This window comes from Perognathus longimembris, chromosome 8 (assembly GCF_023159225.1).
Source record: "Perognathus longimembris pacificus isolate PPM17 chromosome 8, ASM2315922v1, whole genome shotgun sequence".
In the NCBI taxonomy this organism is placed as follows: Eukaryota; Metazoa; Chordata; class Mammalia; order Rodentia; family Heteromyidae; genus Perognathus; species Perognathus longimembris.
The window spans coordinates 59,694,255-59,710,830 of record NC_063168.1 but is presented as its reverse complement, the minus strand read 5'-3'; the positions used below and the strand labels follow the sequence as shown (position 1 = coordinate 59,710,830).

General features: G+C 36.8%; 1 protein-coding gene and 1 long non-coding RNA gene across 3 annotated transcripts in view; one reads left to right on the top strand and one right to left on the bottom strand.

Annotated features, from left to right (window-relative positions):
- The window catches only part of Ppp1cb (protein phosphatase 1 catalytic subunit beta), a 30,558-nt gene extending 19,050 nt beyond the window's left edge, over positions 1-11,508 (top strand). For both annotated transcript variants that reach the window (XM_048353203.1, XM_048353202.1), the window contains exons 5-9: positions 226-330; positions 2,146-2,217; positions 5,853-6,004; positions 7,722-7,856; positions 9,687-11,508. In XM_048353203.1, the coding sequence (XP_048209160.1) occupies positions 226-330; positions 2,146-2,217; positions 5,853-6,004; positions 7,722-7,856; positions 9,687-9,791 (569 nt within the window). In that variant the 3' untranslated portion in view covers positions 9,792-11,508. The remainder of the gene's footprint in view (positions 1-225; positions 331-2,145; positions 2,218-5,852; positions 6,005-7,721; positions 7,857-9,686) is intronic.
- On the bottom strand, positions 255-2,136 carry LOC125356605. The gene is made up of 3 exons (XR_007211936.1): positions 1,163-2,136; positions 722-911; positions 255-470 (listed from the first exon to the last, which is right to left on the bottom strand). It is a non-coding gene; the product is annotated as an uncharacterized LOC125356605 (long non-coding RNA).
- Positions 11,509-16,576: the final 5,068 nt, after the last annotated feature.

Here is a 16,576-nt window from a genome sequence, read left to right as displayed (position 1 = left end):
TTTTTTCCTCTGTTGTTTCCTGTATGTTGTGCAAGTGTTCTACCACTGAGTTACATCCTAAATCAATGAAATTTATTATAATAACTTTTTATTCACTTACGGGGCAAAGTTGCTAGTTAAGCACAGAGAAGAAAATGAAAACTACTCATATCCTACGGCTTTGAGATAACTAATAAGAACAGTTTTAGACTTTTTGTTAATTCTATATGCTTGTTCTTTTTATAGGCAAACGAAGATTTAATATTAAATTATGGAAGACCTTCACTGATTGTTTTAACTGTCTGCCTATAGCTGCCATTGTGGATGAGAAAATCTTCTGTTGTCATGGAGGTAGAGTAATACATATGTCTGCAGAGTTTTTACTAGTTTTGTATTCAGAAATGATCTATAACAAGATGCTCTGGAGAGGCTGGAACATGGCTCCATTGATAGAATATTGACCTAGTAAGCCCGAGGCCCTGAGTTCAAACCTCAGTACTGAGAGACAAAGAACAAAAAGACAAACCATTCAAAAAGCAACACTTAGAAACGATTTGGTATAAACCAACTGCACAACTCTTGGGGGGAAAGAGGAAGGGGGATGGCGAAGGAGGGAAAATGAAGGAGGAGGTAACAAGTAGAATAAAAAATGTACTCACTGCCTTTCATATGAATTTGTAACCCCTCTGTATCACACTTTAATAAAAATAAATAAGAATAAGATTAATATGGAAAAAAACACCTCAGTACCACCAAAAAAAAGACAGATGATCTGGGGAAACAAATAGTACTTGAGTCAAAACGCAATTTATTAAAACTGTTTTAGGCATGCCTAAGACTTCTATTTATGATTTTTATAAAGAAAATATAGTAGCTTTCTTTTAAGAATTTCTTTCTCATAAAGAAGACAACTAGATATTTAAAAATACTTTCTGAGGCTGGGGATATGGCCTAGTGGCAAAGAGTGCTTACCTCGTATACATGAAGCCCTAGGTTCAATTCCCCAGCGCCACATATACAGAAAATGGCCAGAAGTGGCACTGTGGCTCAAGTAGCAGAGTGTTAGCCTTGAGCAAAAAGAAGCCAGGGACAGTGCTCAGGCCCTGAGTCCAAGCCCCAGGACTGGCAAAAAAAACAAAAACAAAAAATCCATTTGTATCAGTTGGGTGTTTTTTTTTTTAACTATAGCAATACATCAAATTTAGTAAAAAGATTTCTGTAGAATCAGTAAAAATGAGAGCATTATTATCCTTCTGCCTAGATTAAGTACCTTTGGCAAGAATCTAAATGTATTGAGTTTAATATGAGTTCTAGACTTTGTGCAATAGGTCAGCTTTAGTCCTAAATGTAACTCTCTTGGTAGACTGGTAAATTATTTTTATCATATGACTTGTGAAAAACACTTGAATAGGCGAAAATTCATTTGGAAAATTAGTGTTCATCTTGCAGGGGTATAAAAATATATATGATCTGGTTATAGCGAACAGTTTCAAACCATATTGGTAAATTGTATTTCTGAAACATTAAATGATAAAAGGGATTTACTTAGTGAGATAGTAATTATGACAAGTCAGGATTGGGAGAAAATTGTTGGGCAGATGTTTATGAAGGCAATGGATTTAGAGGTAAACATGATCTTGTAACAGTGAGTATGAATTTAGAGGTAAATATGATCTTGTAACAGTGAAAAGGACTTGAGAAAGTATGTATGAGTTCAGAGAATATGCGAGGACTGGCCCTACGAGAATGTCAAGTTTACATTGGTGAATGATGAAATAAAATTATAGAATACTGGGCCTAGAAGTTCATTGAATAGTTTAGTAACTATGACAGGTTTTTGTACAGGGAAGAAATATAATAGAAATTATGTAAGAGAAGAATTAAAGTGGAAAAGTGCTAAAAAAATAGATGCAATGGTTATTAACTGATTTTTGTTAGTAAATGTTATATTCTGACAAAACAATTCACTACATTAATTGAAATGAATTTTCCTTTGATATTGTACACTTAAGGAATTGTAGTTCTTGTACATTAGTATAGCTAAGAATATATAATTAATTATTATTAATGTTTAGCTTAATGCTTTATGAATATCTACAGGAGAAAAACAGTAACTAGTACATAAGCTCTGTTAGGTATCAAGACTGATCTTATCTTCATTTATAGGACTATCACCAGACCTTCAATCCATGGAACAGATTCGGAGAATTATGAGACCTACTGATGTCCCTGATACAGGTAATAGATAGAGAAGTACAATTACTTTGTGTAAAATGTTGACGTATTTGAACCTAATTGTGTTCAGTGAAAGTGGGATTGGCCTAATAAAACACCTCTTTGTGTATAAGCTAACTAAATATGACTTTACTTGCTATAGCATAAAATATTTTACTTTTCACTAGTCATCCCCTAAAGTGTGTGCAGAATTTCGTAATATAGTTCTATCAGATTTATCACAGAAAAGATCTTGCTATGAATTCTCCTTATTTACCTTTTATCTTTCCAAATTCCTTCATTGTTCTTGGTATTGGTATGTCCTTTAAAAGCCTGTTAAGTTATATTGGGTGCCTATGGCTTACTCTTACAATCCTAGCTAGTCGGAGGCTGATTTGAGGATCTCAGTTCAAAGCCAGCCTAGGCCAGAAAGTCTATGAGACTATTACTTACTACCAACTAACCACCAAAAAGCCAGAAGTGGAGTTCAAGTGGCTCAAGTGGTAGAGCGAGCACTAGGCCTTGAGCAAAATGATCAAGGACATCACCCAGGCCCTGAGTTCAAGCCTCAGTACTACCTACCCCCACATCTACTCTCCCCCCCCACACACACACACACATTCACGAACACCACACACTTTCTCTATGTTTCTCTTTCTCTCATATGTTTCAGGAAATTGCAAGGGTTTTAAGAGTTTGTGCTGGGCAGTATGGGAACAAAACCTATCTATGATAGCACACTCTGATATTAAAAATATGAATATAAAAATATGAATATAAATAAGATTACCCTTCTGCTTCTGCCAACAATTTCTTTTAATTACCTTATTAATTTTCTGTTGTTTTTGTTGTTGTTGTTGTTTGCCAGTTCATTGTTATTTCTGAAATCAGGTCTACCATTAGTTCTCAGTAAACTTAATGTATATTAGGAGTATGAAGTATATGACTGAAAAGCTCTTTAACTTAGAGACAAAAGAATTGTTTATTGGCAAAGGGGGATTGATTATTGATGAGATATGAAGCTGGATAATCACAACATTAATTTGCCATTCTTAACGTTCAAAGACCTGTAAGTGTTAAGTAAATTCTTGGGTAAGTTCTTGGGTCGGTACATTAGTAAGACATGCTGAAAGTTCTAAATTGGACTGTTGAAACATGCATTTAGTTGCTTGTTTCCAAGTATCATTGGTTGTTTTCACTTAGTGTACCCAAAGCTTAATATCACAATGCTAGTTGTAACCACACATTAGTCATTATAAATCACTAAATAATCCTCCACTGTCAGTAAGCCAGCCTCATGTCATAAAATAACTTTAACATACATATATAAAAACTATTAGTAGGGGGCTGGGAATCTGGCCTAGTGGCAAGAGTGCTTGCCTCATATACATGAAGTCCTGGGTTCGATTCCCCAGCACCACATATATAGAAAATGGCCAGAAGTGGTGCTGTGGCTCAAGTGGCAGAGTGCTAGCCTTGAGCAAAAAGAAGCCAGGGACAGTGCTCAGGCCCTGAGTCCAAGGCCCAGGACTGGCAAAAAAAAATAAAACTATTAGTAGGGCTGGGAATATGGATGGTCTAGTGGTAGAGTGCTTGCTTCGTATACATGAAGTGCTGGGTTCAATTCCTCAGCACAGCGTGTATAGAAAAGGCCAGAAGCGGCACTGTAGCTCAAGTGGTAAGAGTGCTAGCCTTGAGCAAAAAGAAGCCAGGGACAGTGCTCAAAACCATGTCTTGAAACCATAGCTAGGATTACAGGTATGAGCCACCAGTACCTGGCTATAGATTTTTTGAAAAGTGTTCAAATTCATTTCTACTCAGGAGGCTGAGATCCTCAGATCGAGGATCACAGTTCAAAGCCAGCCTGGGCAGGAAAGTCTGTGAGACTATCTCCAATTAACCACCAGAAAATCGAGAGTGGTGCTGTCGCTCAAGTGTTAAAGCACTAGCCTTGAGCTGAAGAGCTCAGGGACAGTGCCCAGGCCCAGAGTTCAAGCCCCAGGACTGACAAAAAAAACCCAAAACCTCATTCTATGACAAAGTCCTTCCTTAGCCACTGTATTTCTTTAAAAACTTAGTGCTATCATCTCAATATCTATCCAAAGTTTTAATCTTTTACTTTTACACCTTAATTTACACACTCAGCCATTAAAAAGTTGCTTTCAGCTGTGCACCACTGTCTCACGCCTATAATCCTAGCTACTTAGGAGAGTGAGATCTGAGGATCATGGTTCAAGGACAGCCTGGACAAGCACATCTGTGAGACTCTTAACCTCCAGTTAAGTCACCAGAAAACTGGAAGTTGTGCTGTGGCTTACAGTGGTAGAGTACATTGAGCAAAAAGAGCTCAAGGACAACACCCAGGCCCTGAGTTCAAGCCCTACTACCATCAAAAAAAAAAAGTTTCTTTCTTTGAGGTCTGATAGTCTGTAAAAGTAGCACATTTTTTAGTCTTTTCCTTACTACATTCATTCATAGTACTTGAAACCTTGCTATTTCCTACTTGATAGTTCTTTCCCCTTTCAAAATAGTAAATCTTTAAAAGTACAGAGGGTTGAACTTAGGGACTCACATTTGCTCTAGGGCAGATGCTCTATCACTTTGAGTCATTTCCTCAGTCCATTAATTATTTAGATTCCTTTGAGTTCCTGGGTAGAAAATGAACCTTTTTCTCAGGACAGTCTGAATCCCTCCTAAAATTTCTACTACTATTAACATGAAGATTCTCAAATCAGTGTTTTAGCCCTGACATCTTTTCCTAGGCTCAAAACACTACTAGAATTACTGATAAGATTGTATTCCTCTACCCTGTTTTTAAAATCCTCTAGCCTTGAGCCTGGTACCCTAAGTTCAAGCCCCATAACTGGAAAAAAAAAAAAAAAAAAGGATTTCTTTCCTCAAATTGACCTATAGGCTAAGACTAATGTGGTTCCAGAGAAGTCAGTTTTTAATTGAAGTATATGGAAGAACAAAGAACTCTAAGTAATGGGGACAATCTTTGAGTGGAAATGCTAGCTCTACCAAATGTAAAGACTTACTAAAAAGTTGTATTTAGCAATTTGGAGATAAATAAGGTAAAATTAAATGTACTGGTACTCAGAAAAAGTCCAGCTCTCTAAAGAAAAGATCAGCTAGCTATTCAGGTAATGATGCTAAATCGTTTATTCATGTGGAGAGCCTGTACACAGGAGACTTCCATATTTCATTTGGCTCAGAGTATACCATATGTGTATTTCTTATACACAGAAATTGCTGGAAATCCCAACATTAGAGGCTAGGCAAGAATATATTCATATGATTGTTTTAACAAAAGAGTAAGATAGGGCTGGGAATATGGCCTAGTGGCAAGAATGCTTGCCTCGTATACATGAAGTCCTGGGTTCGATTCCCCAGCACCACATATATGGAAAACGGCCAGAAGGGGCGCTGTGGCTCAGGTGGCAGAGTGCTGGCCTTGAGCAGGAAGAAGCCAGGGACGGTGCTCAGGCCCTGAGTCTAAGGCCCAAGACTGGCCAAAAAAGAAAGAATAAGATAGAAAGCCTAGAGTACTAGGGGGCAGATTATTGTCGTTTCTTATTGTAAGAGCAGGCTAAGAAATGTGGTGTAGATATGCTTTACTAAAGTTTTGTTTTCTATTGCTGTTTTTCTATTTTCTAAAGGTTTACTCTGTGATTTGCTGTGGTCTGACCCAGACAAAGATGTACAAGGCTGGGGAGAAAATGATCGTGGTGTTTCTTTTACTTTTGGAGCTGATGTAGTCAGTAAATTTCTGAATCGTCATGATTTGGACTTGATTTGTCGAGCTCATCAGGTATGAAATATAAGAAAGTTGGTTGTTTTCTAGTTTTCTGGTGGTTAATTGGGAGATAAGAGTCTGGACTTTTCTGCGTGGGCTGGCTTTGAACTGCAATCTTCAGACCTCAGCCTCCTGAGTAGCTAGGGTTACAGGCATGAGCCACCAGTGCCCTGCAGAAGATTCTTAAAAATTGTATTACTTGTTAAGTTTACCTTATCCATTTTATTTTTAAGCAAACTAGAGATCGAAGAAAACTATCATGACTTACAAAGAAAGCAGTAGGAGAGGTAGAGCTTACAATTCACAGTCTGGTTTGTTAAACTTTTCTCACTATTTGAAGCATTTCCAAAGGAAGTATGTGTGTGTGGGTATCCTTACCCTTTGGAAGGGTAAAAGGGGCACAAAAATGGAGGGACAAAGGGTTAACAAATGCAACAGAGGTACTCTATACACTATGTTGAAAATGAACTATACAACTTGTGGGTGGGGATGGAAGGGAAAAACTGGGAGAGAGCAGGAGTGGTGACACTGTCCAAAAAGAAATGTACTCATGGGGCTGGGAATATGGCTTAGAGGTAGAGTGCTCACCTAGCATTCATAAAACCCTGGGTTTGATTCCTCAGTACCACATAAACGGAAAAAGCCAGAAGTGGGGCTGTGGCTCAAGTGGTAGAGCTCTAGCCTTAAGCGCAGAGAGGCTCAAGGAAAGAGCCCAGACCCCTGAGTTCAAACCCCAGGACTAGCAAAAAAATAAAGAAGCAGCCAGTCGCTGGTGGCTCACACCTATAATCCTGGCTACTCAGGAAGCTGAGATCTGAGGATCAAGGTTCAAAGCCAACCAGGACAGGAAAGTCTGTGAGACTCTGTCTCCAAGAAACAGAGAGAGAGAAATGTTCAGAATATCAAAGAAAGAAAGAGAGAGAGAAATGTTCAGAATACCAAAGAGGGGCTGGGAGTATGGCCTAGTGGCAAGAGTGCTTGCCTCGTATACATGAGGCCCTGGGTTCGATTCTTCAGCACCACATATACAGAAAATGGCCAGAAGTGGCTCAAGTGGCAGAGTGCTAGCCTTGAGCAAAAAAGAAGCCAGGGACAGTGCTCAGGCCCTGAGTTCACGGCCTAGGACTGCCCCCCCCCCAAAAAAAAAAAAAAATCTCAGAATACCAAAGAGTTGTGCTAAAGATTGATGTGGTAGCCACATTTTTTTTTTATCAAAGGATACCTAAAGTAGATTATAAAAAGTAATTAAACATGTATATGTTAAAACACTGTTGTACATATTTATATAGTGTTTCCCACCTCGTATTTGTAGAGCTGAGAAACAAATTACTTAAATCATCTAGGAATTGACATCAGATTCTAAAAATTGCTTTAAATCGGTTAAGGAAAATAAATACATATAAAAACTCACATGTAGCTCATACCTGTAATCATAGTTATTCAGAAGGTTGAAAACCAGGAAATTTGTGGTTCAAAGCTGAAAAATCTCTGAAGACTCTTATCTGTAAAATAACTAGGCTAGCAAAAAGCTGGGCTAGAGAAGTGGTTTAGCAGAAGAGTACTAACCTTGAGCAAAAAATCTTAGGTACAGTGTATAGGCTCTGAGTTCAATCCCAGGACCAGCACAGTAAGGAGAGTATTTTAGGTGTTTGCTATACTTATTTTTATTAACGTAAATAGTTAAGAATTCTCTGTTAGTAAGTGTTTCTGTCTTTTGACATTTCTTTGATAGGTGGTAGAAGATGGATATGAATTTTTTGCTAAACGACAATTGGTAACCCTATTTTCAGCCCCAAATTACTGTGGCGAGTTTGACAATGCTGGTGGAATGATGAGTGTGGATGAAACTCTGATGTGTTCATTTCAGGTATTACATAAATGTAAATTTCTAGCACTTAGAAATTAATTAAAACTATTATCAGAATTTGTGATCTTTCCTTGAGCATATTGTTGAAAATTCCAAAGTGATAATCACTCATTAAAGATTTCAAGTTTCAGTTATAAAGTTTACAGTCTTTTTTGATACATATAAAACAGGAGGATTTAAGCAAACTTAATCATTCCTGATTTAATTGTTGAATACTGAAGAATGCAGTGCATGGCTGGGAATGTTGCTTAGTGGTAGAATGCTTGCCTAGGATGCTGGGTTTGATTCCTCAGTACCATAAAAAACTGAAAAGGTTGAAAGTGGTGCTATGGCTGAAGCGGTACAGTGCTAGCCTTGAGCAAAAGAAGCTCAGGCCCTGAGTTCAAGCCCTGGGACTGGCAAAATTTTTTTTTAAAAGAATGCAGTGCATTGTGAATGCAGTGAGTAATTTGGATTCTGTTTTCTTTTGCAAGAGTAAGAACTGGGATAGACATTGGCTTAAATTGCATTATTACTCAAAGGCCCAAGATCAAAATACTCTGGCTCATGGCAAGCCCCTGAGTTTAAGCTTCAGTACTGGTACATGTACACACACATGCACACAAAATCCATTAACTATAATTCAGTAGTAAATAGCTGGGTGTCTCGTTTATATTTAAAGGACATTAACAGACCATATCCTTTGATAATTGTCATAGTAAAGTTGGGATAATATATTCCTATTACTGAGGTACTGTGATGCTCTGATTAGTGTTAAAATACTTTATAAATCTTTTCTATAAATGTAACAAGTGGTTGCAAGGATCATAAGCAATTCAGAACTTTATACATAAGTAGTAGGAATGTAAATTGGTGCAGCTGCTATGGAAAACAGTTTGGCAGTTCATCAAAAGGTTAAACATAATACCCAGAAATTTTCTTCCTTGGTATATATACATAAGAGAAACGAAAATGTATGTCCATGCATAATCTTGTACAACATTATCTGTAATAACTTTTTTAAAGGAAATGACCCAAAACCCCTAAATAATGGGAAAATAAAATGTGGCATATCCATACATTTGAAAATAGAATTTAGCAATACAAAATAATGAAAGTGCATGCTACAGCACAGAGGAACTTAAGTGGAGAACATATAAAAAGTGGAGAACAAAGTCTGTAGAATCATAAAGTACATTGGTGATTTCTCATGGTTATAAGGACATAGGTATATGGAGTGACTGCTAATAGGAAAAAGGGTTATTTTAGTGGTTGACAGAAATATTTTAAAATTAGATTTTGGCAATAGTTATATAAACTATAAATATGTATACTTAAAGATACATTTATAGTGGGCAAAACTTCATGGCATAAAAGTTTGTTAAGTAAAACTTTAATACTCATTTATACATAAAAAAGGTCTTAAATAACTTGTGGCTTGAAGATTTGAATTACACTGCCAACTTACTATGTCAGAATTATTATTAAAACTTAACGACTTTTGACTTTCAAACCGGTATTGTTTTCTTCACCATATACACTATTCTGAGAAAAGTATAACTTAATTTAAAGGTTGTCTTTGTGTAGTTGAACTTTTGTTATTAAAATATTAATGCAATGTTCTAGCAAGTGTTTAAGTATTTGCACTTTGTGTATGTACACACTCACACACTAGAAATTAAACCTGTGGACCTTGTACATGCTAAGCAATGAACTATCCACACAAGCCTTACACATTCTTTTTTAAGTATAAGATGTCTGTGGAACTTGGTTTTTTTCTACACTATCACTGAACTTTTACAGTTTATGTCATTTATTGAAAGAATAACATTGTTAATTATGCATTTTAAGATATTGAAACCATCTGAAAAGAAAGCTAAGTACCAGTATGGTGGACTGAACTCTGGACGCCCTGTCACTCCACCTCGAACAGCTAATCCACCGAAGAAAAGGTGAAGAAAGGAATTCTGTAAGGAAACCATCAGATTTGTTAAGGACATACTTCATAATATATAAGTGTGCACTGTAAAACCATCCAGCCATTTGACACCCTTTATGATGTCACACCTTTAACTTAAGGAGACGGGTAAAGGATCTTAAAATTTTTTCTAATAGAAAGATGTGCTACACTGTATTGTAATAAGTATACTGTTATAATATTCAAAAAAGTTAAATCCGAATTTTCAAAATTATCCATTAAAGTTACATCTTCATGTATCACAATTTTTAAAGTTAAAAAGCATCCCAGTTAAACTAGATGTGATAGTGAAATCAGATGAAAGCATGATGATCCATCTGTGTAATGTGGTTTTAGTGTTGCTTGGTTGTTTATTTTGGGCTTATTTTGTTTTGTTTGTATTTGCTGGAATAATGGCACCTATTTTAATTTTTCCCTAAACATTTTAAAAAGTGAAATATGGGAAGAGCTTTAAAGACATTCACCAACTTTTATTTTCCTTTGCTTCTTTACTTATGTACCTGTTTGGTATTACTAGGAAAACGTATGCCTTGTTACAGTAAGAATAAAATTTTTGGGATTGATAGTTTTTAAAAAATGCAAACTGTCCAATCCAATGATTTTAATCAAGCAGTTTTACCAGGCAAACTTTACAGCTAATAGTGAATATTTTGCTTTTTACAAATTGCCACTGATTTGAATTTGTGCACTCTAATTTTTAACTTATTGACACTCTATTGTGCAGTAGCATTTCATTTAACTTTAAGATAAGGCTCATATAGTATTACCCATCTAGTTGGTAATGTGATTATGTGGTACATTGGCTTTAGATTTTAATTCGCACGAAACACCTTTTGGCATGCCTAACTTTCTGATAACACCCTCACTTGTATTGGTTTTGATTTTTTTTGGGGGGGGGGTTGTTGTTGTTGTTTGTTTGATTTTTAGATCCACAGAACATGAGAATCCTTTTTTGACAAGCCTTGGAAAGATGACATTATTTCCTTTTCCTATCCTCTATACAAAAAGGATGTATTTAAATGAATGCTGGTCAGTGGGACATTTTGTCAGCTATGGGTATTGGGTGCTTCACTGTCTTAATATTGCCATGTGAATGTTGTGTACGATTGTAAGGCTGTGTCACTAAAGATTTTTATTGGGTTTTTCATAATCAAAGGTATTGTATAGATATGCTTTGTAGTGAACTATAGTAGCAATAATTTCTGTACATGATCAAGAGTTATTGCAGCATTTTTTTCCTGTTCTGTTTTGTTGGTGTTGTTTTTTTTCTTAAGGGTTAGCATTAACAAATGGCAAGGACTAGGAAAATCAACAAAGATTTTAGAAGGAGACTTTACAGGACACAGATTTGTGATTCTTTGGATGTGACTCTATTGGATGTGATTCTAAAATCTTTTATTGAGCATTGTCAAATTTGTAAGCTTCATATGGATGGACATAATATTTATAATGCCCTTCTAAATTTGCTACCATAGATATGAAATTCTTGACCTTAATATTGTCTTTGAAAATGTTGAGAATTCTGTTTCTGTTACATTTTATGGTTGGCGCATTGTATTACTGCAAGAAATGTTTGATTTTCACAGTGCAAAAGTTCTTTCAAATGCATATGTCTTTTTTTCTAATTCCATTTGTTTTAAAGCACATTTTAAATGTAGTTTTCTCATTTAGTAAAAGTTGTCTAATTGATATGAAGCCTGTCTGACTGTTTTGTTCTTTTTTTTTTTCTTCGCAATGAGAAATTTAAACACATTTTGACATAGACTGAATTGGTTCTTTTCTGAAAGTGTTCATGAGCTACATATGTATTAGGTCACAAACTTTTACCAAATTTGACTTTAGGTTTGTTGTTTGGGGTTTTGTTGTTGTTATTTGCATTACTGAGGTCTTGAACTCAGCCTTATGCTTGCTAGTCAAAAAGCCCTCTTTCCCTGGGGCCAGCCTCAGAGATTCTACGTGGCCTCTTTTCTTGCTGGGATGGCAAGTATACACCGCCACACATGGCTTATTTTGTTGAGATGGGATCTCCCAACCTTTAGCTTGGTCTGGTCTCAGACCGCAGCCCTCCCAGTCTCCACCTCCAGGTAGCTTGGATTGTAGGCATAAACTACCACATCTTGCAAAGGTCATTTTTAGTAATAATACTAAAGTAAGTCTAGCAAATAATCCTTGAGCAAGGAAAATACAAGCTTTATTCTTGATAGTTAGTTCACATTAATGTAGATCAAGTCAAGAATATGAAAAAAATAGAATTTCAATCCAGGTTGACATACATGGGCATAAATAAACCCTCTTAAAAGTAGCTAAAGCAAAAAAAGACTAGGGGCATGGCTTAAATGGTAAAAATACCTGCCTAGCAAATGTAAGACTCTGAGTTCAAACCCCAGTTATATAACAATAAAACTACATTTCTTTAGAGGAAAACTCCCTGTAATACCAGTGTCACTGATATACATTGTTTTTCCTTATGATTTTTTTCAGTTTAATGATTTCCTGAAGAGTTTAACCCAACTGTTGAACACTATAGATACAATGTTACAATATAATGGATCACATAAATTCAAAAACAAAGTAATGGTCAATTTCTCTCTTTTTTTTTTTCTTTTTTCTTTTTAACTCAGGATCCTTCTGCCTCAGTCTCTTTGGTGCTAGAGTTACAGGAACAGGCCTCCATTCCGGGCTGCCTTTGTTCTTAAGTGTAAGGTCAGCTATGGTGGATTGATTCTTTATACTTGAAGATTGAAACTTTTTGACACTTCGTTTTAATTTTGCATAGAACATAAGCAAAGGACTAATTTGTACATAGTATTGAGGCATCAGGTACTTTATCCTTTCATTGCAAAGTATTTAAAAGTTCCTAAAGTTACTGTTGGTTTTTTTTAGCAAAAAAATGCCAGCAACAAAAATGATGCTCTAGCTTCAATCCCCAATATTGAAGGAAAAGAAAAGGGAGGGGAGAGCTACAGAGATAGGGGGGAAGGGAAGGAGAAGAAGGAATTATCAGCAAGAATGTTATTGCTTACCCTAACAGTCATGTTTTGTTATATTAGAATAACAAAAACATAGCCAGCCACCAGTGACTTAAACCTGTAATCTCTCTTACTAGGTGGAGCTCTCTAAACTTTTACTGTTTTTGAGTACTGTCTAATTCATTAATTGTTTCTTATCTCAAACTCCTCTAAATTGAGAAAAAAAAAAAGAAAATTATTTTTACTGGAGATATGACTCAAGTGGTAGAGTGCCATCCATCCATGATCGAAAAAGCTGAGAAAGAGCTGAAGACTTAAGTTTAAGCCCCAACACTTGGCGCACACAAAAACAGGGTTGAAGGCATAGCTAACATGTAGAATACCAGCTAAGTAAGCAAGCCAATTAAGTATGTCTTCCCTGAGTTCAAACTTTGATAACAGCAAAAACTTTTTTTTTTTTTGCTGGTCAGTCATGGGGCTTGAACTCTGGGCCTGGGAACTGCCTCTGAGCTTCTGGTTTTCTGGTGGTTAATTGGAGATAAGAGTCACAGACTTTGCTGCCTAGGCTGGCTCTAACCTCGATCCTCAGATCTCATCCTCCTGAGTGGCTAGGATTACAGGCAAGAGCCACTGGTGCCTGGCCAAACAAAAGGTTTTTTAATTGAGATATTTAAGAATTTAAGGGCAAAGGAACTGAAAAATACCTTAATTTTAAAATTGAGGTGTATTCCCTCGTCTCCATAGTAACTGTAACTTTATAACCAAAACAATTTTTCCCTTTTTATATCATCGTGTTAAAATGTTCACAGCTGGGGCTGGGGGTATGGCCTAGTGGCAGGAGTGCTTGTCTCGTATACATGAGGCCCTGGGTTCAATTCCCCAGTACCACATATACAGAAAAAATGGCCAGAAGTGGCACTGTGGCTCAAGTGGCAGAGTGCTAGCCTTGAGCAAAAAGAAGCCAGGGACAGTGCTCAGGCCCTGAGTCCAAGCCCCAGGACTGGCCAAAAAAAAAATGTTCACAGCTGGAGGCGCTGGTAGCTCATGCCTGTAATCCTAGCTACTCAAGAGGCTTAGATCTGAGGATCGAAGCTCAAAGCCAGCCTAGGCAGGAAAATCCCATTAGACTCATCTCCAATATACTCACAAAAAGCCAGAAGTGGCACTGTGCACAAGTGGTAGAAGGCTAGCCTTGAGCTGAAGAACTCAGTGACATTGCCTGAGCCCTGAGTTCAAGCCCCCAGGACAGGCATACACACACACAAAAAAATGTTTAGAGAAAGGAAGACAGGCTGAAATTGCTGTTGCTACTCGTCATCTGTTTCTTATGAACCTATGCCGGAATCAAACCTGTACCTGAGCAAAAACATAAACCTAAATATAACTATCCTGGCCAAGTTGAGAATACGTTGCCCATTTGCCTTGTAGATCTCAATGCTTATAATTTTTTAATAGTTAAAAAGCAATTACAAGAATTAATTGACACCATACCTTGTAAAATAGACACTTGGCAATACAGTGATCCCTCACCTATTGTGGGAGTTATGTTCCAGACACCCCCTAGATAGGTGAAAATCCATGAAGTAGCGTGAGATAGTTGTCCCGTGCTATATCATGGTTCATTTACTGCTACTTCATGGATTTTCACCTGTAATGTGGGTCTCTGGAACATAACTCCTTTGATAGGCAAAGGATCACTATTTACTATATGTCTTTTTAAACCGCGGTAAAGTGAAGTCGCAATAAGTGAACCATTATATAGCAAGGGAAGACTATAAACTGGTTCCGTAGAAGTATATATTACTAGAGTTTTGTTATTTTTATACACTTTGTAACGAGTCTTCAATAAAAAACAGTATAACCATTTTGGTCTCTTAAAGTTGGATTTTGCCTATATATGTGCCAAAATGTGTAACTGAATACTTCGGTTAGGAAATTTCAAAAGTTAAACCTTAGTGACACACACTTAAAATTTTACTTCTCAGAAGCCTGATATAGAAGAGTGGTGAACTTGAGGTCAACCTGCATTGTTTAGATGCTAAATTTTATTTTTTTAAGTCAAAGGTTATTTTCTTTAACTGTCACCTTCTACCATTGGTTGACATACATTATAGCTTCAAATTTCATACTGTAATTAATTTCTCAGGTTCTCAGTGTTTCATTAAACACTTTGCAAAAACATAAATCTTTGGTGCTTTTCTTTGGTGATATTTGTCAGCTTCTGTGGTTATTATAAAAGTCCTACTGTGACATTGAGGTTTTGTTATCTACAGGATGGAATATCCCAAGTGAATGTGGGTAGGAAGAGGCCTGTCAGGAACAGAAGAGAAGGAAGGGTAGACACAAGCTTCCCAAGGCATCTCAATTTATCCTTCTTTTCAAATACCACATGTAAAAATGTGTAACCTAAGATCTATTTCTGGAGACATTGAATCAAGCCTGAACTGCAATCACAAAGTAAGATATGTGTTAATTTTTGCCACCTGCTCATCTACCTGTCACTTTTAGACAGTTTACCCATAGTATGACTTTACTGAGACATACCAGGATTAATAATTTGAGGACTGGTGTTCATGCCTTATACCTGTAATTGTAACTACTCAGGAGGCTAAGGTCTGAGGATCACAGTTCACAGCCAGCCTGGGCAGACAAATCAGACTCTTACATCTAATTTGCCAGCAAGACCCAAAGTGGTAGAGCACCAGTCTTCAGAAGAAAAAAAAAAACTAAACTAGAGCATGGGACCCTGAGTGTAAGCCCCAATATGATACAAAAATAAATTGCCCACATTCATACAGGTGGTAAAATGGTGAATGTTGGTCACTGTTAAGTATACTTTTTTTAAACAAGAAACAGGAATGAGTGCACTGTTGAAGGCCTCATTGATGGTCAGCTTTAACTTGGAGATTTTGCATTTAGCTACTTTAATGTGTGCATTTGATCCTAAGCAAATGTTACAAAATGCAAATTCAGTTGTAAAGATTTGAGGATTGGAAGGAGTATCTTCTGTGTATTTGCCTTTTACAGTATATGTATCTCCCTCATGGCATAGGTGACTTTACCTTGAATTTAGTTCTTGTGTGTATGGAAAATTCTAGAAAGGTAGTGTCATGCTGTGTTCCTTATACTATTTTTCTTGACTCCCATTTTATCACAGCACTGTTCGTTAGTGAACAGTCATTATTCAATAAATTTTAAAGGCTAGAAACAGCAAGAAACCTTCCTGTCTTCCAAGAGAGGAAACAGATCAGGGAAAGATCCTCAGGAAAAAAACAGGAATAAAGCTTGAAGCCGCCAGTTTCCTCAGGATTTTCTTGACCAACTCGTTCCTTTATTCCTGAGCCATGAAAAAAAGAATGTCAGAGGCCTTTGTAAAAGAAAAATCGTTTCCAGCTTTACCCTTCTTGTGGCTTTGCCATCATTTTGCCATGAAAATGTGAAAATGGAGACTATTGCTGACAGGAACAAATTACTGGGAAGTGCCAAAAGCAAGGCTAAGTTGCTCTGCAAATGTAATTTGTAGAAAATATGGATGCTGCCTGTCAAGATCATTTAAATATGATCCACCTGTTCTGGAATGCAGCCATTAGAAATGAAAGGCCAGTAGGGTTTAGGCACATGTCAAGTAGCCACCTGCCTGGCCAAAAGGGTGTGGGGGGAGGGGAGGGGTGTTAGTGGGAGCTGTTGGCAGATAGTAAGTAGGTTATACGTTAGGAGGGGAAAAACAAAAAACGTGCAGGAAACCGAAGATAATTTTTGCATTTATTTTATTTTTTTGCCAGTCCTAGGGCTTG